At 36.7% G+C, this 16,738-nt stretch overlaps 1 protein-coding gene across 11 annotated transcripts in view; it reads right to left on the minus strand.

Annotated features, from left to right (window-relative positions):
* The window catches only part of CSPP1 (centrosome and spindle pole associated protein 1), a 61,950-nt gene extending 45,222 nt beyond the window's left edge, over nucleotides 1-16,728 (minus strand). For 6 of the 11 annotated variants that reach the window (XM_039702794.1, XM_039702792.1, XM_039702789.1 and 3 more), the window contains exons 1-7: nucleotides 16,349-16,728; nucleotides 12,197-12,300; nucleotides 11,552-11,648; nucleotides 7,327-7,427; nucleotides 6,607-6,630; nucleotides 4,256-4,336; nucleotides 1,555-1,656 (exon numbers count right to left, since the gene is read on the minus strand). In XM_039702794.1, coding sequence (XP_039558728.1) covers nucleotides 1,555-1,656; nucleotides 4,256-4,336; nucleotides 6,607-6,630; nucleotides 7,327-7,427; nucleotides 11,552-11,648; nucleotides 12,197-12,298 — 507 coding nt within the window. In that variant the 5' untranslated portion in view covers nucleotides 12,299-12,300; nucleotides 16,349-16,728. The remainder of the gene's footprint in view (nucleotides 1-1,554; nucleotides 1,657-4,255; nucleotides 4,337-6,606; nucleotides 6,631-7,326; nucleotides 7,428-11,551; nucleotides 11,649-12,196; nucleotides 12,301-16,348) is intronic. The other 5 variants (XM_039702790.1, XM_039702797.1, XM_039702796.1 and 2 more) reach the window with 3 other exon arrangements.
* Between the last annotated feature and the right edge of the window lie 10 nt (nucleotides 16,729-16,738).

Consider the following 16,738-nt stretch of genomic DNA (forward strand, 5'->3'; position numbering starts at 1 on the left):
AGGTCTTTTATAGAATGACCTAGCTTTCACACTACTGTACACTTTAGAATTTTCATATTAAAAAGAAGTGGAAGGACTTCTTAAACTTTTCTTCTAAATCTTCTAAAAACTTTCAATAGATGAGAGCCCCAAATTATTACAGTCCATCACTAAACTGAGGCAAAAATATTTTTATAAGAAAATTTACTTATTCTAGACAAAATTTTTAAAGTTAAGAAGATTTTACAGATCAATATATTGCTTCCAGATTACCAAAACAAAGAGTCTCACAACAATGCTAATCAGATCTAAAAATTCCACTTGCTGTTGCACTAGTTTTGGCTGGGACAAATTTCTTCATAGTAGCTTGTATGAGGCTAAGTTTTAGATTTGTGCTGAAAACAGTGTTGATAAGATGGAGATAATTTAATTCGTACTGAATAGCACTAACAGTGTCAAGGGCTTTTCTGCTTCTTACACTGCCCCACCTGCAAGGAGGCTGCAGGTACATGGGACATTGGGAAGGGACACAACCAGGATAGATGATCCCAACTGACCAAAGGGATATTCCACTCCACAGGGGGTCATGCTCAACCTAAAGGAAGGGGGACATTCTGAGTAAGGCATTTGTCTTGCCAAGTCACAGTTAAATGTGAGAGAGCCCAGCTCTCCTGAGGGTAGCTGAACACCTGCCTGCCTAGGGGAAGTGAATTAATTCCTTAGTTTGCTTTGCGTGAGCAGCTTTTAATTTACATATTAAACTGTCTTTAACTCAACCTGCAGGTTTGCTTTGCTTTGCATGAGCAGCTTTTAATTTACATATTAAACTGTCTTTAACTCAACCTGCACTATTTCTCACTTTCACTCTTCTGATTCTCTTCCCCTTCCAACAGAAGGGGGTGTTTGTGTGTGTGTGTGCTCCTAGCTGCTTACTGCCTCAGCTCAGAACTGGACTAGACAGACTATGTCTAGCTCACTTTCAGCAGTGATTTTCAGCTTCTTGATTTTTATTCACAATTGTACAGCTCCGTATTCTGTATGGCTGCAATTTTCTCCCCCTTCCAACAGAGGGGTGTGTGTGTGTGTGTGTTCCTAGCTGCTTACTGCCATACAAATCAAAGGCCACAGCTCAGAACTAGACTAGACTATGTCTAGTTCACTTTCAGCAGTAAAGGCTTCTTGATTTTTATTCACAATTGTACAGCTCCGTATTCTGTATGGCTGCTACACTTGCCTGGCCTTCTACATGACAGAGGAAAAAAGCATCTACAAACAACAGCTAAGGAACACTACGTGGAGTTCAATATTTAGTTCAAATAGATAGCTTTTTTGGATATCACTTTTATGATCCAGAGCAACCCAGGGATTTGCTTCAGACACACAGAACAATGAAAGCATCCTTCTATCCAACAGACATGATGGAAACAGGAATCAAGAACTGCACCATGTGAGATGTAACCAGGACTTGCTTTTAGATGCACTAATAAAAATGCAGCCTAACTGAACAACATTATTTGTGTATTTTGTCTTACTTTGTACATTTGAGTCAATAATAAGACTACAAAATTGCATTACCTCTCTGTTTTTCTTCCCTAATTTCCTTAGCCTTTCATTCCATTCTTCTTTATCCCTGAGATATTGATTGTACTCCTTGTTTCTTTCAAGTCGTAATCTTTCCTAAAATAGGCATTGAAAAGGGCATCATAATTTTGCATTTTTAGTAGCTTTTAACTTCATAGGACTGCAGTACTAAATCAATAAATGCAAACTGTGTGTTTGCCCCCCCCCCACTTCACATTCTTTGTGATGTACAAGAAAGACTTGAATTATTTTGAGGTTTTAGTTAATTTTCTCTTAGCATAGCACTTTCTCTTAATCTGAAATCTGTAAGTAGAAGTCAGCTTCTTGGGCACAAAGTCTAATCCTCAGAGACACTACTGAGTACCAAGATCCATCTTTAAAACCAGGTAGGTTTCTCCTGCTAAGCCTATTCCAAAATTAACCAAAGCCTCACTCTGACAATTAGGAATTTCCAATATGGATGTATTTACAGCTGATTTTCAAACACAAAATTTCTTACTTTAACATTAGTTGTGACTTTCCCCCCTCACAATTAAAACCTCCTGCTAAGCCTATTCCAAAATTTACCAAAGCCTCACCCTGACAATTAGGAATTTTCAATATGGATGTATTTACAGCTGATTTTCCAACAATTAGGAATTTCCAATATGGATGAATTTACAGCTGATTTTCAAACATAAAATTTCTTACTTTAACATTAGTTGTGACTTTCCCCCCTCACAATTAAAACAGGATAACAAACACAAGTGTAGACAAGATGTATCAATTACAATTTTAACTGTCGAATTCAAACAAGCAGTTAAACAGGCTGCAAAAACTCAAAAGTGTGAAGAATGTAAGGAAAATCAAGAAAAACAGCATCTATGCTTGTTGTCCTAGCTACTTTTGCAACATGATAACATTTATAATTAGCTTTCTCAGGTCTAAAAATATACATGAATTGTACATCAACAGTCTAATAATATAATATGAAATACAAAAGTCTTCAGATAAAGCAAACTCTAATTTGTATTATTTCTTGATATTAGTCCCCATTTAGAGCACGGGGTATCTCTTATACTACCTCATTCCAACAATCACATTCCAACAATCACATACAGTACTATGAATGAGGCTCTTTTCCACTGCAGCATTCACCAATAAAAAAACCAAAAGTATTTACAAAATCTGACCATCACACATAAATTTACTTTCTCATGAACAAATTTCAAACAAAAATAATTTATATCTCAATCACCACATAAATACCAGATAACTAAAAGTTTTGCAGATTAGACTAATCCTCTCCAAAACTGTTTCATTTTTTGGGGTTTTTTTCCAAGAAAAAAAAAAAGTTGTCTATAGGTTTTCTAACAGTGACAATATAAAGCATGCAGACAGCCATGAAAGCTGCACTGTCTTTAACAGATGGCAAAACACTCAGCAGAAAATTCAATATGCTGTGTGACTGCACATTTGACCTAATAAAGCAAACCAAAATGCAAATGGTAACCTCTCAATATTCTGCCCAGAAGCCAAATGATTAACAGGGCACAGTGTGACATCTCCTGGCAGCTTTTAGGTTCTGCAAGAGCAACAAATAGATGGCTAAAAAGGATACAACACACCTGCACAGAGCTGATATGATATAAACCCATCAATGATAAGGCATGTTTCCAGCACAAATACATACTTAATTTCCACAGCATTAATTAAAATACTTTATTTTTCACTGTTTCAGTGCACATACTTGCAAGGGCTAATAAAAAGTTCATGAGAACCTGAAGTTAACATAAACTCAGTACACATGCATGCTGCCCTCAGGAGTCCTTTCCCCCTTCCTGGGCGTTTCATTCTTGCTGCCTCCATTTTACACATGTATAACTTGCAGTTTAGGGCTTTTTCATAAAAGCAATTCTCACTTTGAGTTCTCACCTGGCTCATCCTACATCCAAACCAAGAGCACAAGAGGGGCAGAAAGTTTAAGTACAAGGGCAAGGCCAACCCGTGCCATAGCAGAAGTCTTGCACCAGATGGCAGTGACAGCATAGCCCCAAACACAGATCAACAGTGCAACTTGAAGGCAACAAAGGTTAAAAAAATAAACCAAAAACCAACAAAACCTCCAAGTGTGCAAATGCCTGGTCCTTCTCTAGCAACACAGGTTATCTTATTGCCTTGAATCTGCTGTGCTATGAGCAATCTTAACAACCAAACAGCAGTATTTGTCAGAAAAAATATTGATAAATTACAATGTTTCTGCTGATTCAACTTCATGATTACAAGCAAATATAAAAAACTGGGACAATAAAGCCAACAGCATGAGGGCAGGAGATCAGATGAATAGTGACTGCTGAACAAAACCAAGGAACAACCACTAGAGGTTTTCAACAGATCAAGTGCTCTAACAGTGTGGATCAGAGGCAGCAAACCTCAAACTAGTATACAATTATAACTGCGTAATAAAAACCAAATATCCAAAACTTATCTAAACAGGTAACCTAGGATTCATTTTTTTAAAAAATTGAAGGAACAGACTTTTCTGAGAATTATTACTAATTACCACCTCCAAAAACATTCATTTGTGTAAGAAAAAAAAAAGAAAAAACCCAACCAAACAAAAAAACTTAAGAGGAAATATTTTTTCTGTAATAGTTTCAACACCCAGGTACATTTTCCATTATATCCATTTACTTAATTTCCTTTTTATATTTACCTTGGCAGATCTTCGCTCATCAATAGGAAGAGATAATCCCTGAGTATATGGATCTACTTCATCAGTAGTCAGATAATTTTTCTACATTAAAAAAAAAAAATTCAAAACCATTCAATACACTTTAAAAGACCAAATCTTACTCATTAAAGAGCTGTTAGGTATTATATTTCTGAAGTAATTTGAGCAATTTGATGAAATAAAGACTGAAGACAACCTTCACATTCTGAAAATGTAGGATGTTCTTGGAACACATAAATGAAGTTAAGGAATGCAGCAAGTAAATGAAATAAAAGTGATCTTCCAAGACACTTGCTTACTCAAGATTAAAAATTGCCTTTTCTAACAGCAGAAAATATATGTCTACCTCTTATTTTGACAGATGGAATTCATGCTAGTACACCTCAATCTCAACAGTGCTTTCCACACCAGCAATGCCCAACTTATTCCCCAGGATAATAACCCACCACCAAATCTTGTCATTCTTTATGGACCATCAGCCACTTTCAGAGAACTTCCCATCAAAACCAGAATGTTGTTGCTCCACATAGATCCCTGGGCCACAGCTTGGGACCTGGGCTGTGCAGCACATCACAGTACCAGCTCTTCAAACCAAATACCAGTGCTGATGCAGGTCTTTAGATTCCAGGTCTAGAGGATTTGTCATCCATCCCTCCTTTATTAAAAGCGTAGACAAGCCAGTTCCAGTCAATCACATGTTTTATAAATCTGATTAATAAAAAGATCATCTATTTGTGTGTCAGGAGCTGAAGAGGGGAATGGTGAGATACAGTATTTCACTAGCATTGTTTCCTTTCCTTATCTATGCTGCAATGTGGTCTGAAAGGTTAGAGGAATGTCAAGAAGTAAGAGCTCTACCTGCTCCAGTACAAACCCACATCATTATAAATGATATTTCAAACTAGACATTAAAAGATTTAAGGAATTTAATAATCATGCAATGACATTCAAGCACCAAGACAACTAGATGTATATGGAAAACCAAGTTATTTCTGTTAGATAAAATAGAAAATAAATTATAATCCTCATGATTAAGTAATTCTTTGCATGCATTTTGAAGACATCTCTAGAGGTTACCTCTGATCGTATGAACGTCCTTTCCAAAATCAGAACCTGATATGGAAGCTACATTTTTCTACATAAGCAAGACTAAGCAAGTTATTAACAAAAAGAAAAAATTATCACTGTGAAAACTGCTAAAAGTTTCACCAGCTTTCTTTAGGTGGGAAAAAGAAATTAGAGATTGCCATCTTAGTTCTACCTCAGTCCTTACCAGCTTGATACAGCTAACATGTACTAGACTAAACACACAAACAAAAAGGCCTTGTAAACCTTGAAGGCCAGTTGAGCATAAGACACTAGAAGTTAATGTAAAAATTATATTGCTTGGGTGCTTTGGTGATAATTATGAAACATTAAGTTCTAATTACACGATAGTCAAATTTTGAAAATAATCTGGAGTTTTAAATTAAAAATTAAAGAAAAATTATTTAAGGATGATTTGGTTAGAGGTTAAGAAGACAGTTGCTATTGCTATTTAAGAATTCCAGCGCATGCTAATACAGAAAATTTATATCATATGCATGTTATTCAAAACCTCAGAAAAAAACAGCAGACTGTGTTTCTACCACATTACCTCCTGGTCCTTTACTGATGTTGCTCAATCTGAACAATTTGGATGGACAGCATTAAATTTCAAAATTATAGATGCATAAAAGCATAAAAATATTTTAAAAATTAAAATTAATTAAACAAAGCCTGTGAAAATAACACTAGAGGTGTTACCTTTTCCTCATAATGCTTGTTTGCATTCCTGCATTCTGGCCAGTAGGTGCTAAGTTAGTGACTCTACTGCTTCCCTAAGCACCACTGACTAGAGTAGAGACAGGGAAGAAAAAATCTGACTCTGATTACACTGATATATTTAATATTTATAGAAGTTACTGTTTTATTCTAGCTTTATAAAATATGTATACCAAGAAAAAAACCCCAAACTCTTACTATCTACATAACTGACAATCCTTGAAGCAAATGTCTACTAAAAGAAAAGCTATTGTAGAGCCAGCATTAGACAGCAACATTAGCAACTGCGTAGGGAAAAGGAAATCAACAAGTGTTTTAAAAACTTATGAATGGAAAATAATATATGTAAGTAATCATTTTGCACAAAGCAAGCAATGCTGTTAGTCACAGCTAATCACCACAGCATGCATAAATGCACAAAGCACAAATAAAAGTAATGATTTTTTTAAATTCCAAGAGCATAAAGTTTTCAAACAAAGCAAAAAGCAACTAATTTTAAAGAAAAGAAAATAATATTAAAGGCACCCTACCTTTCTTTTTGCCTGTGAAATTCCCTAAAAATCAGGGAAAAGATACTATTCAAAAGGAGTTTTGAGTCAAAAATATTTGACTTAATATAAGATACTTCCTTTCTTAAAGCAAATCCATTCATTCATTTTAAGAACTAAAGACACTGGTAAATAGTATTTTTATAAAACAGAAATTATTTGGCTCTGTATTTTTTCTGATTCATGCAGAGCAGCTACAGAATATTCCCAAGATGATGACATTTCATACATACCATTTCAATTTTAAATTTACTGTGGCATGTAGTAAATCATGTTAAGCAGAACAGCAAAGGTTTTTCTTTCTAAAACTGAAAAGAAACTGCTAAATGGAGTCACACTAAACACAGCAGGGATATTCTTACCCCAATTAGAGACTATAGAATACATATGTACTTCAGGAAGTAACAGCTTTTACATTCTTAAGAAAAAAAAAAAAACAAGGAAGAAGCAAAAACAAATAAATAAAATAGAAGGAAGTGTACTAAATAAAATGTAGTCATGTGGCAACAAGATCTGTAGAAGCCTAAAGTACATAAACAAAACATTTTGAAATTACTTTCACTCAAGTTTTCAAAATCAGCCATTACTCATAATGAATGCCTCCTCAAAATTTTTTCTACATATATTAATTTTCATTAAATTAAATGAGAGAATAATTTTAAGAGACTCACTAAAGCCAAGCAACCAGACAAGACAGTTTACCTGAGAAAGATATCGCCTGTAATCTTGCCGAAGTTCCTCTTTGAGTTTATGTTTTTTTCGTTCATATTCTTCTCCAAGAGGCAAACTCAAGCCATAGTCACCTGAAAGTTTAACACCATTAATTATCATTATTTACTATTCTGTATCAATACAAAGCAAAAGCCAAGTCTGGATTTTTATTAGACACAAGCAATAAAAAAAAAAAATTAACCATACAACCAGCAATTAAATGACAACTGAAAAAAACCACCTTCTCTGTATGAGTACTTGAGTGAAAAGCAGAGAAAAATACTGGTATTTGGATAGTTTTCCTCTCATCCTTTAGTTTTAATTCCCATTACAAAAGAAAAAAAAAAGCAATATAAGCTGAATTTATTTGAATATTGTACATATTTCTTTTGTCAGTGTATGTTTCCAAAGAAATCTCCTTTGACATGTGAGCTTCTGAATTACTCTGATATTTTAAGCTGTGTTTACCACACAATAGAAAACATCCTTCCCAAATGAAAGCAACAAGCTGTTTGTTTAGCACGTGAAAAATTTGTTTGCTCCTACACAACTAGAAGGAATTTGACCATATGATAGAAAGTAATAATCATTTTTCTTTCCACCTCAGTGCTTTCAATCGTAGTAGACCCAAAACACATTAGTACTTTTCTGAGATTACTCACAACAGCTCAGGTCTCATAACAGCTGCACTCTTAAAATATAATAAAATATAATGCTATACAAGCTGTTTGCTGTTCCCAAAATACATTTCAAAGTACTTTATATTAAACATCCTCTATACCAGCAGCCCATCTCTGCAGTCACTTTCACCACTCTCCACAGACTAGTGAATTCCACAAAATCACACAACTAATGACAAAGATTACAACTGGGAGTGAGTGTGTGTACTATTATTATTTCATATTGTTTCTCTAAAAGCATTTCTACATCTCATGATCTATTCACAATTAGCAGCAGTGAGTAAAAGGGAAGAGAAGAAATTCAAGACTTATTCTTAGATCAGTCCTAATTTATTGTAGTGTAGTTTGTTTGGCCTGGTTCAAGAAATATTCTGATTTGTTCTATCCTCATGAGCCAGGAAAATAGTGTGACAGGGAAGAAGTGGCAAACAGGAGTCAGCCTGATATTCAGAACCAAAGGACCCAATACCTGATTTAATATCTCCTATGCTAATCTGAAACAGCTTGCAGAGTCCAACCATCAACCCAACTCAGCACAAGAACTTCTACAAGTTTCTTTTCTCCTAGTTTTGCACATAAGGTGAGTTCCATTTAAGAAAATAATGTACCATTTCAGCAAGTTTCTTTTCTCCTAGTTTAGCACATAAGGTAAGTGTGAGTTCCATTTAAGAAAATAATGTACCATTTCAAACTTCAGAAAAGGTGTTATAAAGCAGAATAGAGTACAGAAGAAGAAATAGTTTGCTTCAGCTTTGCTCTTGCCTTTTATTTTATGCCTAATTACCATTGAATTAATTCTAGAAGACCAAGAAAAAGATAAAAAGCAACTAACAAGTTGGAGGAAAGATTAATTCAGTAATTTCACAGATGGCACTGAAATTCAGTACCAAAAAAAATCGAGAAAAGGAGTGAGAATCCAGTGCATTGATTCAAATATGTGAAGTGTTCAAACAAAAGGTTTAAAATTAATTTTGTTAGAAATAACTTTTTTTGGCCACCATAAAAGCACTGAGATAAAAATTATGGGTAGTGATCTGCAGGATATTTGAAAACAACCCATTTCAAAAATTTACTCTGAGAGAGCCTTGCAGAGGAAAATCACTCCAGTTAACCTGATTTCATACAAACTTTTTCTGAATTCTTCTGACAGAATAAGACATATACCTTTTTTTAAACTGTTTTTTTACTTTTGTTTATTCTGTATTTGTTGTATCTATTTGCTATTTCACATTCTATTAACCACAAATAATCACACTGATAATTTTTTTTAATGTTATGATTTTAAATGCATTTTTACAAAAACATTTCCACGTATGTAATGTTGAGAAATAACTGCAACTTTATTCAGTCTGAGTCTCAACATTACTGCTAGAACTATAAAATATACTTCACTGCTACCCAGGAACAAGTCCCATCTGATTTAATCCACAGGAAATTACAGTGCTTTAAAGCAGGGCAAGCCAGTAATATCAGCAACCATCCATTTCAGCACCCAAATGATTATTACAAAAAGTGCTGGGTTTGGCTGGGATAGGTAATTTTCTTCATAGATCTGGTATGAGGCTGGAATGGGGCTGTGTTTTGGAATTGTTTGAGATTTATGGAAAAAGCAGTGTTGATAACACAGGGATATTTCAGTTACTGCTCACTCACACTTCCTGCTTCTCATCTGCCAACGAGGGGACTGGGGATGCACAAGGAGCTGGGAGGGGACATGGCTGGGACAGCTGAGCCCAGAGCATAGGGATATTCCATTCCCTTCCATATGGCATCATGCTCAGCAGCAAGACTAGGAGGGAGGTTGGTGGGATCTGCTGCTCAATGACCTGGGCATCAGTTGGTGATGAGCAATTGTTTCATGTTTGCATTACTTGTCATTCTTGAGTTCTACTTCTTTCCCTTTGTTACATTATTTTCTTTTTTCAATTATTAAACTATTTTTTATTTCAGCCCATGAGTTTTTTCACTTTCACTCTTCCAGTTCTCTGCCCCTACCCTGTTGGTGCAGAGTGAGTGAGTGGCTGTGCTCAGTTGCCAGCTGGAGTTAAACCACAACATGGCAACCCCTACTTTTTCTTTTAATTTAAGACCACCTGAATGCCCCTCATCTGTAATAGTTCATTGTGTTAGCATATTCAGGTGTCAACAGTTAAAATGTACAGTAACAAACACAACATGCAATTATAGCTCTCCAACAACAAATAAAACTATTTTAATATTAATAAAGCTTAATTGTTTGCCTCAGCCAGTGGGACACTATCTTTTGTGTTGTGTTTTCTGTATCATATGTTTCTTCAGTCAAGAAAAGAATTATCAACACCAGGAATAACCTGCTGAACCAAATAAAACTGCCAAAAATATGTGATAGATACTTATTCAAATGCTGCCCTCTAACTAAGTTTATCCATTATCACTTCTGGAGGCAAGCAATATGCATTTCAAGTACTTTTAAGTGAAGTTTTCCTCTGAAGGTCTTTCAGGAGTTTGCCTTGCTGATGGCTGGAAGTTCTATTTATACAACATCCCTATAAAAACCATGTTTTTACTTAAGCAGCTAAGACCAGTTCAGACCCACAGATTCACAAGCTCAAGCTCCATCCCACTGGAAGCTACAGAATTACACCAGAATTACAGTAGGCACAGTATGAAAATTTAAGAGGTACTAACCCAAAGTGTCTACACATGAAAGAAAAGAGTTAATTATCAACAAGAAATAGGACACAGAAAGCTCTAAAGCTCTCAGAACCAACCTGAGCTACACAAGTGTAGCTAAGAAAAAACAGTAGTGCCTACCAAAGGGGGATGGTAGGACAAGTAAGGAAAATGAAGAAAAGAACACTATCACACATTTTCAATCAAATGTCACAAAGAACACAGAGAAAAGAAGAAAAATGACAATACATAAAGTAAACAGATATTAAGCTGGTAGCCTTATCAAAATAAATCCAACCATTTCACCCGGTTAAGATTTCCTTGCACAATGAGTAACTATATTGTAACAAAATTACAAAAGAAATAGAAACAGTTTAAACTGCCTGAAAGACGCTGTTTAAAACAAAAATTAGTTTAACTGTGTGCATCTTAGCCAAATTGGACTAGAACTCTTAAGAGGCTGAAAGAAAGAGGCCCTGCTTCCCTGGCATGTACTCTTTTGCAGTAAAGTCTAGATGAAAAATGGACTTTCAAAGATTTTGCTCCACCCAAATACAACAGGAAAGGACACATCACCTATCAAGGACTGTCAAGCAAGTTTTTTGGTTCATTTGGAGTATTTTTAATGGCACTACCTTGCAAGAAGAAAGAAACAGCTTTTGGCATATTTTCCTGCCAGAAAAAAAAAAGAAAAAAGCCTAACTACAAAAAAAAATTGTATACAATGCCAAGACTTTTGGAAGACTGAAGAATTATTATGCACTTGAATTACAATGATCATCCTAATGATTAATGATACAAAGCAGTAATACCCTTCCAAAAATTGTCAAAGGTAATTAAATGCTACTTAACTCCAGAAGACATAATTAAAGAATATACTGTACCTGAAGGGTAGTTCTGTTGACTATTTGGAGGTATATTTTCTTTAGCCATGGAGATTAACATCTTGCTAGTTTCAGAAAGCTTCTCTGATTCCTTATTCTGAAAACAAAACAAAATGCCTTATTGCATCACAAAGTAGAGGAATAAAAGAACATTAGTAATTATTAGCACTGGAGAACAGAGAGATTGAAAGTAATGCTGGATTAATACATTAAAATTACTAATAGGAAAGCTGTGATAAGAAGAGAATTTTTTGTTATTTACCTTTTATATTTCATAGATTTTGGAACAGAAATTTTGAGGATATTTATACCTTCCATTCCCACTCCAACATCCAAGCTCTGGAGTGGGCAGAGGACAGATCCCTGCTAATCAGCTTCCCTAAGGAGGGTGAAGGAGTAATAAAAGCCAAAGCTTTTCTCACTTGCAAAACACAAATCTCACTGTGCATGCTTGGTGGCAAACAGGTTTTTAAAAATCCACATAAAGATATGAAGTACTCAAGTTGGAAATTCCTTTGAATAGATAAATCTTTAATATATTCTTTACCAACAAATACAGTTTTAAGTGCACAGTAAGAACAAGCTTCAGTCAAGACTCTGGCAACAGAAGTATTTAAATTCAGGAAAGCTTTTTAATACTCTTACCCTCATTTCCATGTAAGGTGGATCATTTTCAAGTTCTGCCTTATCTTGTGCCAACTTGGCCTTCTGGTCTTCAATAAATTTTTCTAAATCATCCGCCATCATTTCTAGATTACAGAAGAGATGTAGAACATGGCATTTACATGAGAACCTCAAAAATATAAAGCTCAATTACTGTTGCTTAAGACAGCAGTTAAAAAAAAATCCAATTTCTCCCTCAGAACTATGAGCCTTAAGATATTTGCTGGGTCAACAAAACAACTGACTTGGAAACCCATCCATGGAGGAGACTACTTGATGTCTCACCAGAGAGAAAATTCAAAAATTCCAGATTACAAGACTGAAGATACTTCTCTAATCTTTTTTTCCTAACGTGGTTGAAGTATCTGGGGGTTGTTTGCTTTAACTGCAAGTCTACCAATGACCCTTCACTACACACCAGCACAAGCTTACTCCTAGTGAGCTATAAAATCAAAATTAGAAAACACAGAAAAGTAAACATGGGATGAAGGAATCATTAGAAAAACGTACAAAAAGTGCAAAATACATGTACAGTCTAAAATAAGGACCAAATCACACAATTAATTATGTGCTTAAGTTACTATCGTGAGAAGAAATTGCTAAGGAAATTATGACCCTCAAATCACTCCACGTAGCTTAAGCAAAAGGATTGCTTATGCAGGTTCCTGAAAAATCCCATCCAATCCAGTATCTAAATTAAGACAGCAGGGTTTTTGAGGCTAATTCAGTATCTCTATGTGATTGTATGAAGTAAACAAGAGGCCAATGATAAAGGTGTATTAGAAAACAGTTTCAGGAAGAGGATTGAAGAACTTTAAAAAAACAGCAACAAAAAAAACCTCAAACCACCACCTCAAAGATAATAAGGTGACACACACGTAAACATAAAAATAATGTGTCCAGAGAGACTGGGATAAATTCTCAGTAGAAGCAAAATGGAAATAAAAAATGCACAAATTCTATAAGATAAAGTGAAGTAAGTGCATGTTAACTTAATTTACAGAACACATTTGCTTGATTTATTCCTTAGAATGTACTCCTTTAAACTTTTTCTCTTTTTTGATTCATAATATAAAATTATAATATTATTACAAAGGAGGCAGAACTAGGCCAACCCATTTATAATTCCTAGTGGTAATACAGGACAATCAATGCCAAAAATAAATCCCCCCATCTGATTTGTCCTAAATCTTTAATCTCATTAGTTTTACACACCAATAAAGGATAAAAGAAATCTGGAAGAGGATAAGTTTCCAGGCATGGTAAATTTTATTTAGCCTATTAGGTTACATAACAATAATGAAAAAACTGTTCTGAAAGGGTGAAACAACTTGTCATACTAAAAAAATGTATAAGTTGGTCTCATCACCTACCCAGTGCTGCATAGTCATCAAGAGGAAAATTACCACACGTAGGAGGCACTGTGAGAAGCCTTTCCAAAAGCTCACGACAGTAACATCTATATTTCCTATCCCTATTTACAACAGCCTGTATTTCCTATCTCTATTTACAACAGCCTCTATTTCCTATCTCTATTTACAACAATATTTACAACATTTATAACCTCCAGCAGTGTTTCCAAATCACTGTATGGGAATGGTACCAAACTTACTCTAAGAGCTGACATAAGGAAAAGAGTCTTTGCAGTGTCTTTTCTAACTAGCATGAGGAACACAATGAATATTCCAGCATTCTGCACTCCTATCATATTGCTCAAAAGAGCAACATAATAAATTTAAAACCAAAGACAAAACAGTTAGAGTTTAACTACACAGAAAATTCAAGTGGTTTGAAGAGAGCTGGCATCTCCAGGCCTTGAAGAACACTAAGCTGACTAATGCTACAGGACTGTTGATTCAGCACACCTTTAATACACACAATTTCCTGGAAGCGTAGCCAAATATACCTTCTTAGAAATATCCAGACATTTTATGTCTTAACACCCTTCTAACTTGAGCTGATCTTCTTAAAATATGCATGAGTGCAAGCTTTATGAGATAAGCAAAAAGAATATATTATACCAAAAAAGAATTTCTAAGTTATTCTCAGCAAAAAGAGTGATAACTTCAATGTGAAATATACACTGTTAATTTCCAAAAATATACCAGCACGTAAGCAAATATCACACTGAATATTAGTCAATTTTATCATCTACTGTAGCATGTGAAAAGATCATGACTAATCACAATAAAAGTTAAGAAAGAACACATTTCTAATCTGAGAAGAGGGCTACCACGGCCCCCAGGAGTGCAGTGAACTACCTTGGAGGTGACAGCACTGAACTCACAGGGAACTGTCAACTTCACACTGGCTTCCCATGGCTGCACAAACACACTGAGGCACAGCCTGACACTGTAACACCAATTCAGAACAAAACCATTTATTCTCAGCTTAGCAATGCATTTGAGTTCTTTTTGTGCATTTCCAGATCCTTGCAATTTCCAGTAAAATAGCCGATTCAAAACCAAGCCGGGAGATATTGCTTCATGGGCATGTACACAGTGCAAAGGGAAAGTCAGAATGAGCTGTAAACATTTAAAAATCTATCCATATGCCCTCCAAATCATGAGGTGTAAGCGTATTTTTCTAGCTTTTTGGAAAACAGAGTATTTTGTAAATGGTATTTCTAAAAAATGTCGACGGGACATATCTATCAGCCTTTCTTTAGCTCTTGCAACTTTAAATCTTGGATAATTTGCATTCCCAAAACAACGCATTATTCAAAGTAAAATTTCCATTAAACATACTGCAGCTATATATTCAGGTACTATCTGAAAATGTCCCATTAAAATATTTTTACATATTTTTTTCTTTCAAGAAGATTTTAGACTTTCATAGCCTCTTTTCCTTATTCAGAGTTTTCACAAAGGCATCTCTGGGTAATTAGAGTCACCTAGGTAGACTTCAACTTAAGCAAACACACCAAGCAATAGAAAGCATACAGATATTCAAGAACAATAAGTCAAGTCTGAACATGAGATTTTTACTGGATCTATGCCCAAAAAGAGTTAACAATGTATGTCTCTCTATTCATGGTACTTTATTTACCTACATACTGAGTAGCTACTTTAACACCTGAAGCAATGTTTACTGCATTCCATTTTAATCTTTCCCTTCCCCTCCCAATTGTTCAGGAAAACGCGCAAAATTTAAAATCAGCATGTGCAAGCAGATTTCGTCTCTTCTTGCCACCACAATACTGAAATATCATCAGGATCACTGGCAAAATGGCAATTCCCATCCACATGAACTGCAGCACGGGGGGCAAGGAGGGAAATGCTTTGAAAGAGCAACTATATGCCACGTTTAGTAATTGTACTTACAAGTTACACGGCCACTAATTGTGTCATTAAGAAACATTGTTTAAAGTTTAACCCAAACTTCCTAAGGAATCAGCACTGACTGCTTCTGTACCCTTGTGAATGGCACTTAGAATGAGCTACTGCTGCCAGAGACGCGCTCCCTGGACTTTTCTTTCAAATTCATTGCTGAAAAAGCACAGATTCCAGGGTCTGACCGTTCACAAATAATAAACTCTTGACTAAAGCAACGCGACTTTTTCGCAACTGAGAAGGCAACCTATCCTCTGAACAACCAAGCAACAAGTTCCGCGAGTTACTCCCCCTCCACTACAGGGCTTATCTATTTTTTCAAAGCACGTCATTTGATCCAAAAAGACGCTAATTTCGAAAAGCTTTCAGACCCGGGAGATCAGGTTTATTTCTCCAAGGGAGGCGGCTCGGGGAAGCGCCTCTCCCCCGGCCTGCAGCGCCCGCCTCCCAGCCCCGCTCCCTCCCTCCCGGGCAGCGCCTCCGGGGCGCTCCCGAGGCTCCGCCGCCCCGGGGAGCAGCGGCGGGGCGGGGATGCGCACCCGGGGCTCGGCCCCTTTCCGATCGCGGCGCCGTTGTCAGGCAACGGCCGCACAACAAGCGGCCCCTCCGGAGGGCCGGGACCAGCTGCCAGCGTCCCGGAGTGGGGCGGGTCAGAAGGGACCGCAGCGGGTCAGCCGGGCCAGCCTGCCTGCCCAGCGCGGCCAGCCTGGAGCACACGGCACGGGACTGCATCCACACGGCTCTCGAGCATCGCCAGGGAGGGAGACTCCACAACCTTTCTGGGCAATCTGTGGTCGATCACCTGCACGGGAAAGCAGTTCTTCCTCATCTTCGGAGGGAATTTCCTGTGCATCAGTTTTCTTGCCTCTTGTCCTGTTGCTTGGCACCTCCCAGCAGAGCCTGGCTCCATCCTCTCGACGCCTCCCACTTCAGGCACTTACGTACATTGATAAGGGCCCCTCTCAGTGGTCTCCTTCTCGAGGCGGAGCAGGCCCAGCTCCCTCAGCCTTTCCTCGTGGAAGAGATGCTCCCGTCCTTTACACATCTGTGTTGCTGCACCCGCTCCAGATGTTCCGTGTCTCTCTCGTACTGAGTAGTCCCGGACTGGTCACAGTAATTTTAAAAGCACGAGAAAATAAACAAATGGATAAATAGTGAGACAGCCCCGGCCCGGCCGGGGTCGGGTTTCCGC

Source organism: Passer montanus, unplaced genomic scaffold (assembly GCF_014805655.1).
Source record: "Passer montanus isolate IOZ18808 unplaced genomic scaffold, ASM1480565v1 scaffold16, whole genome shotgun sequence".
Taxonomy (NCBI): domain Eukaryota; kingdom Metazoa; phylum Chordata; class Aves; order Passeriformes; family Passeridae; genus Passer; species Passer montanus.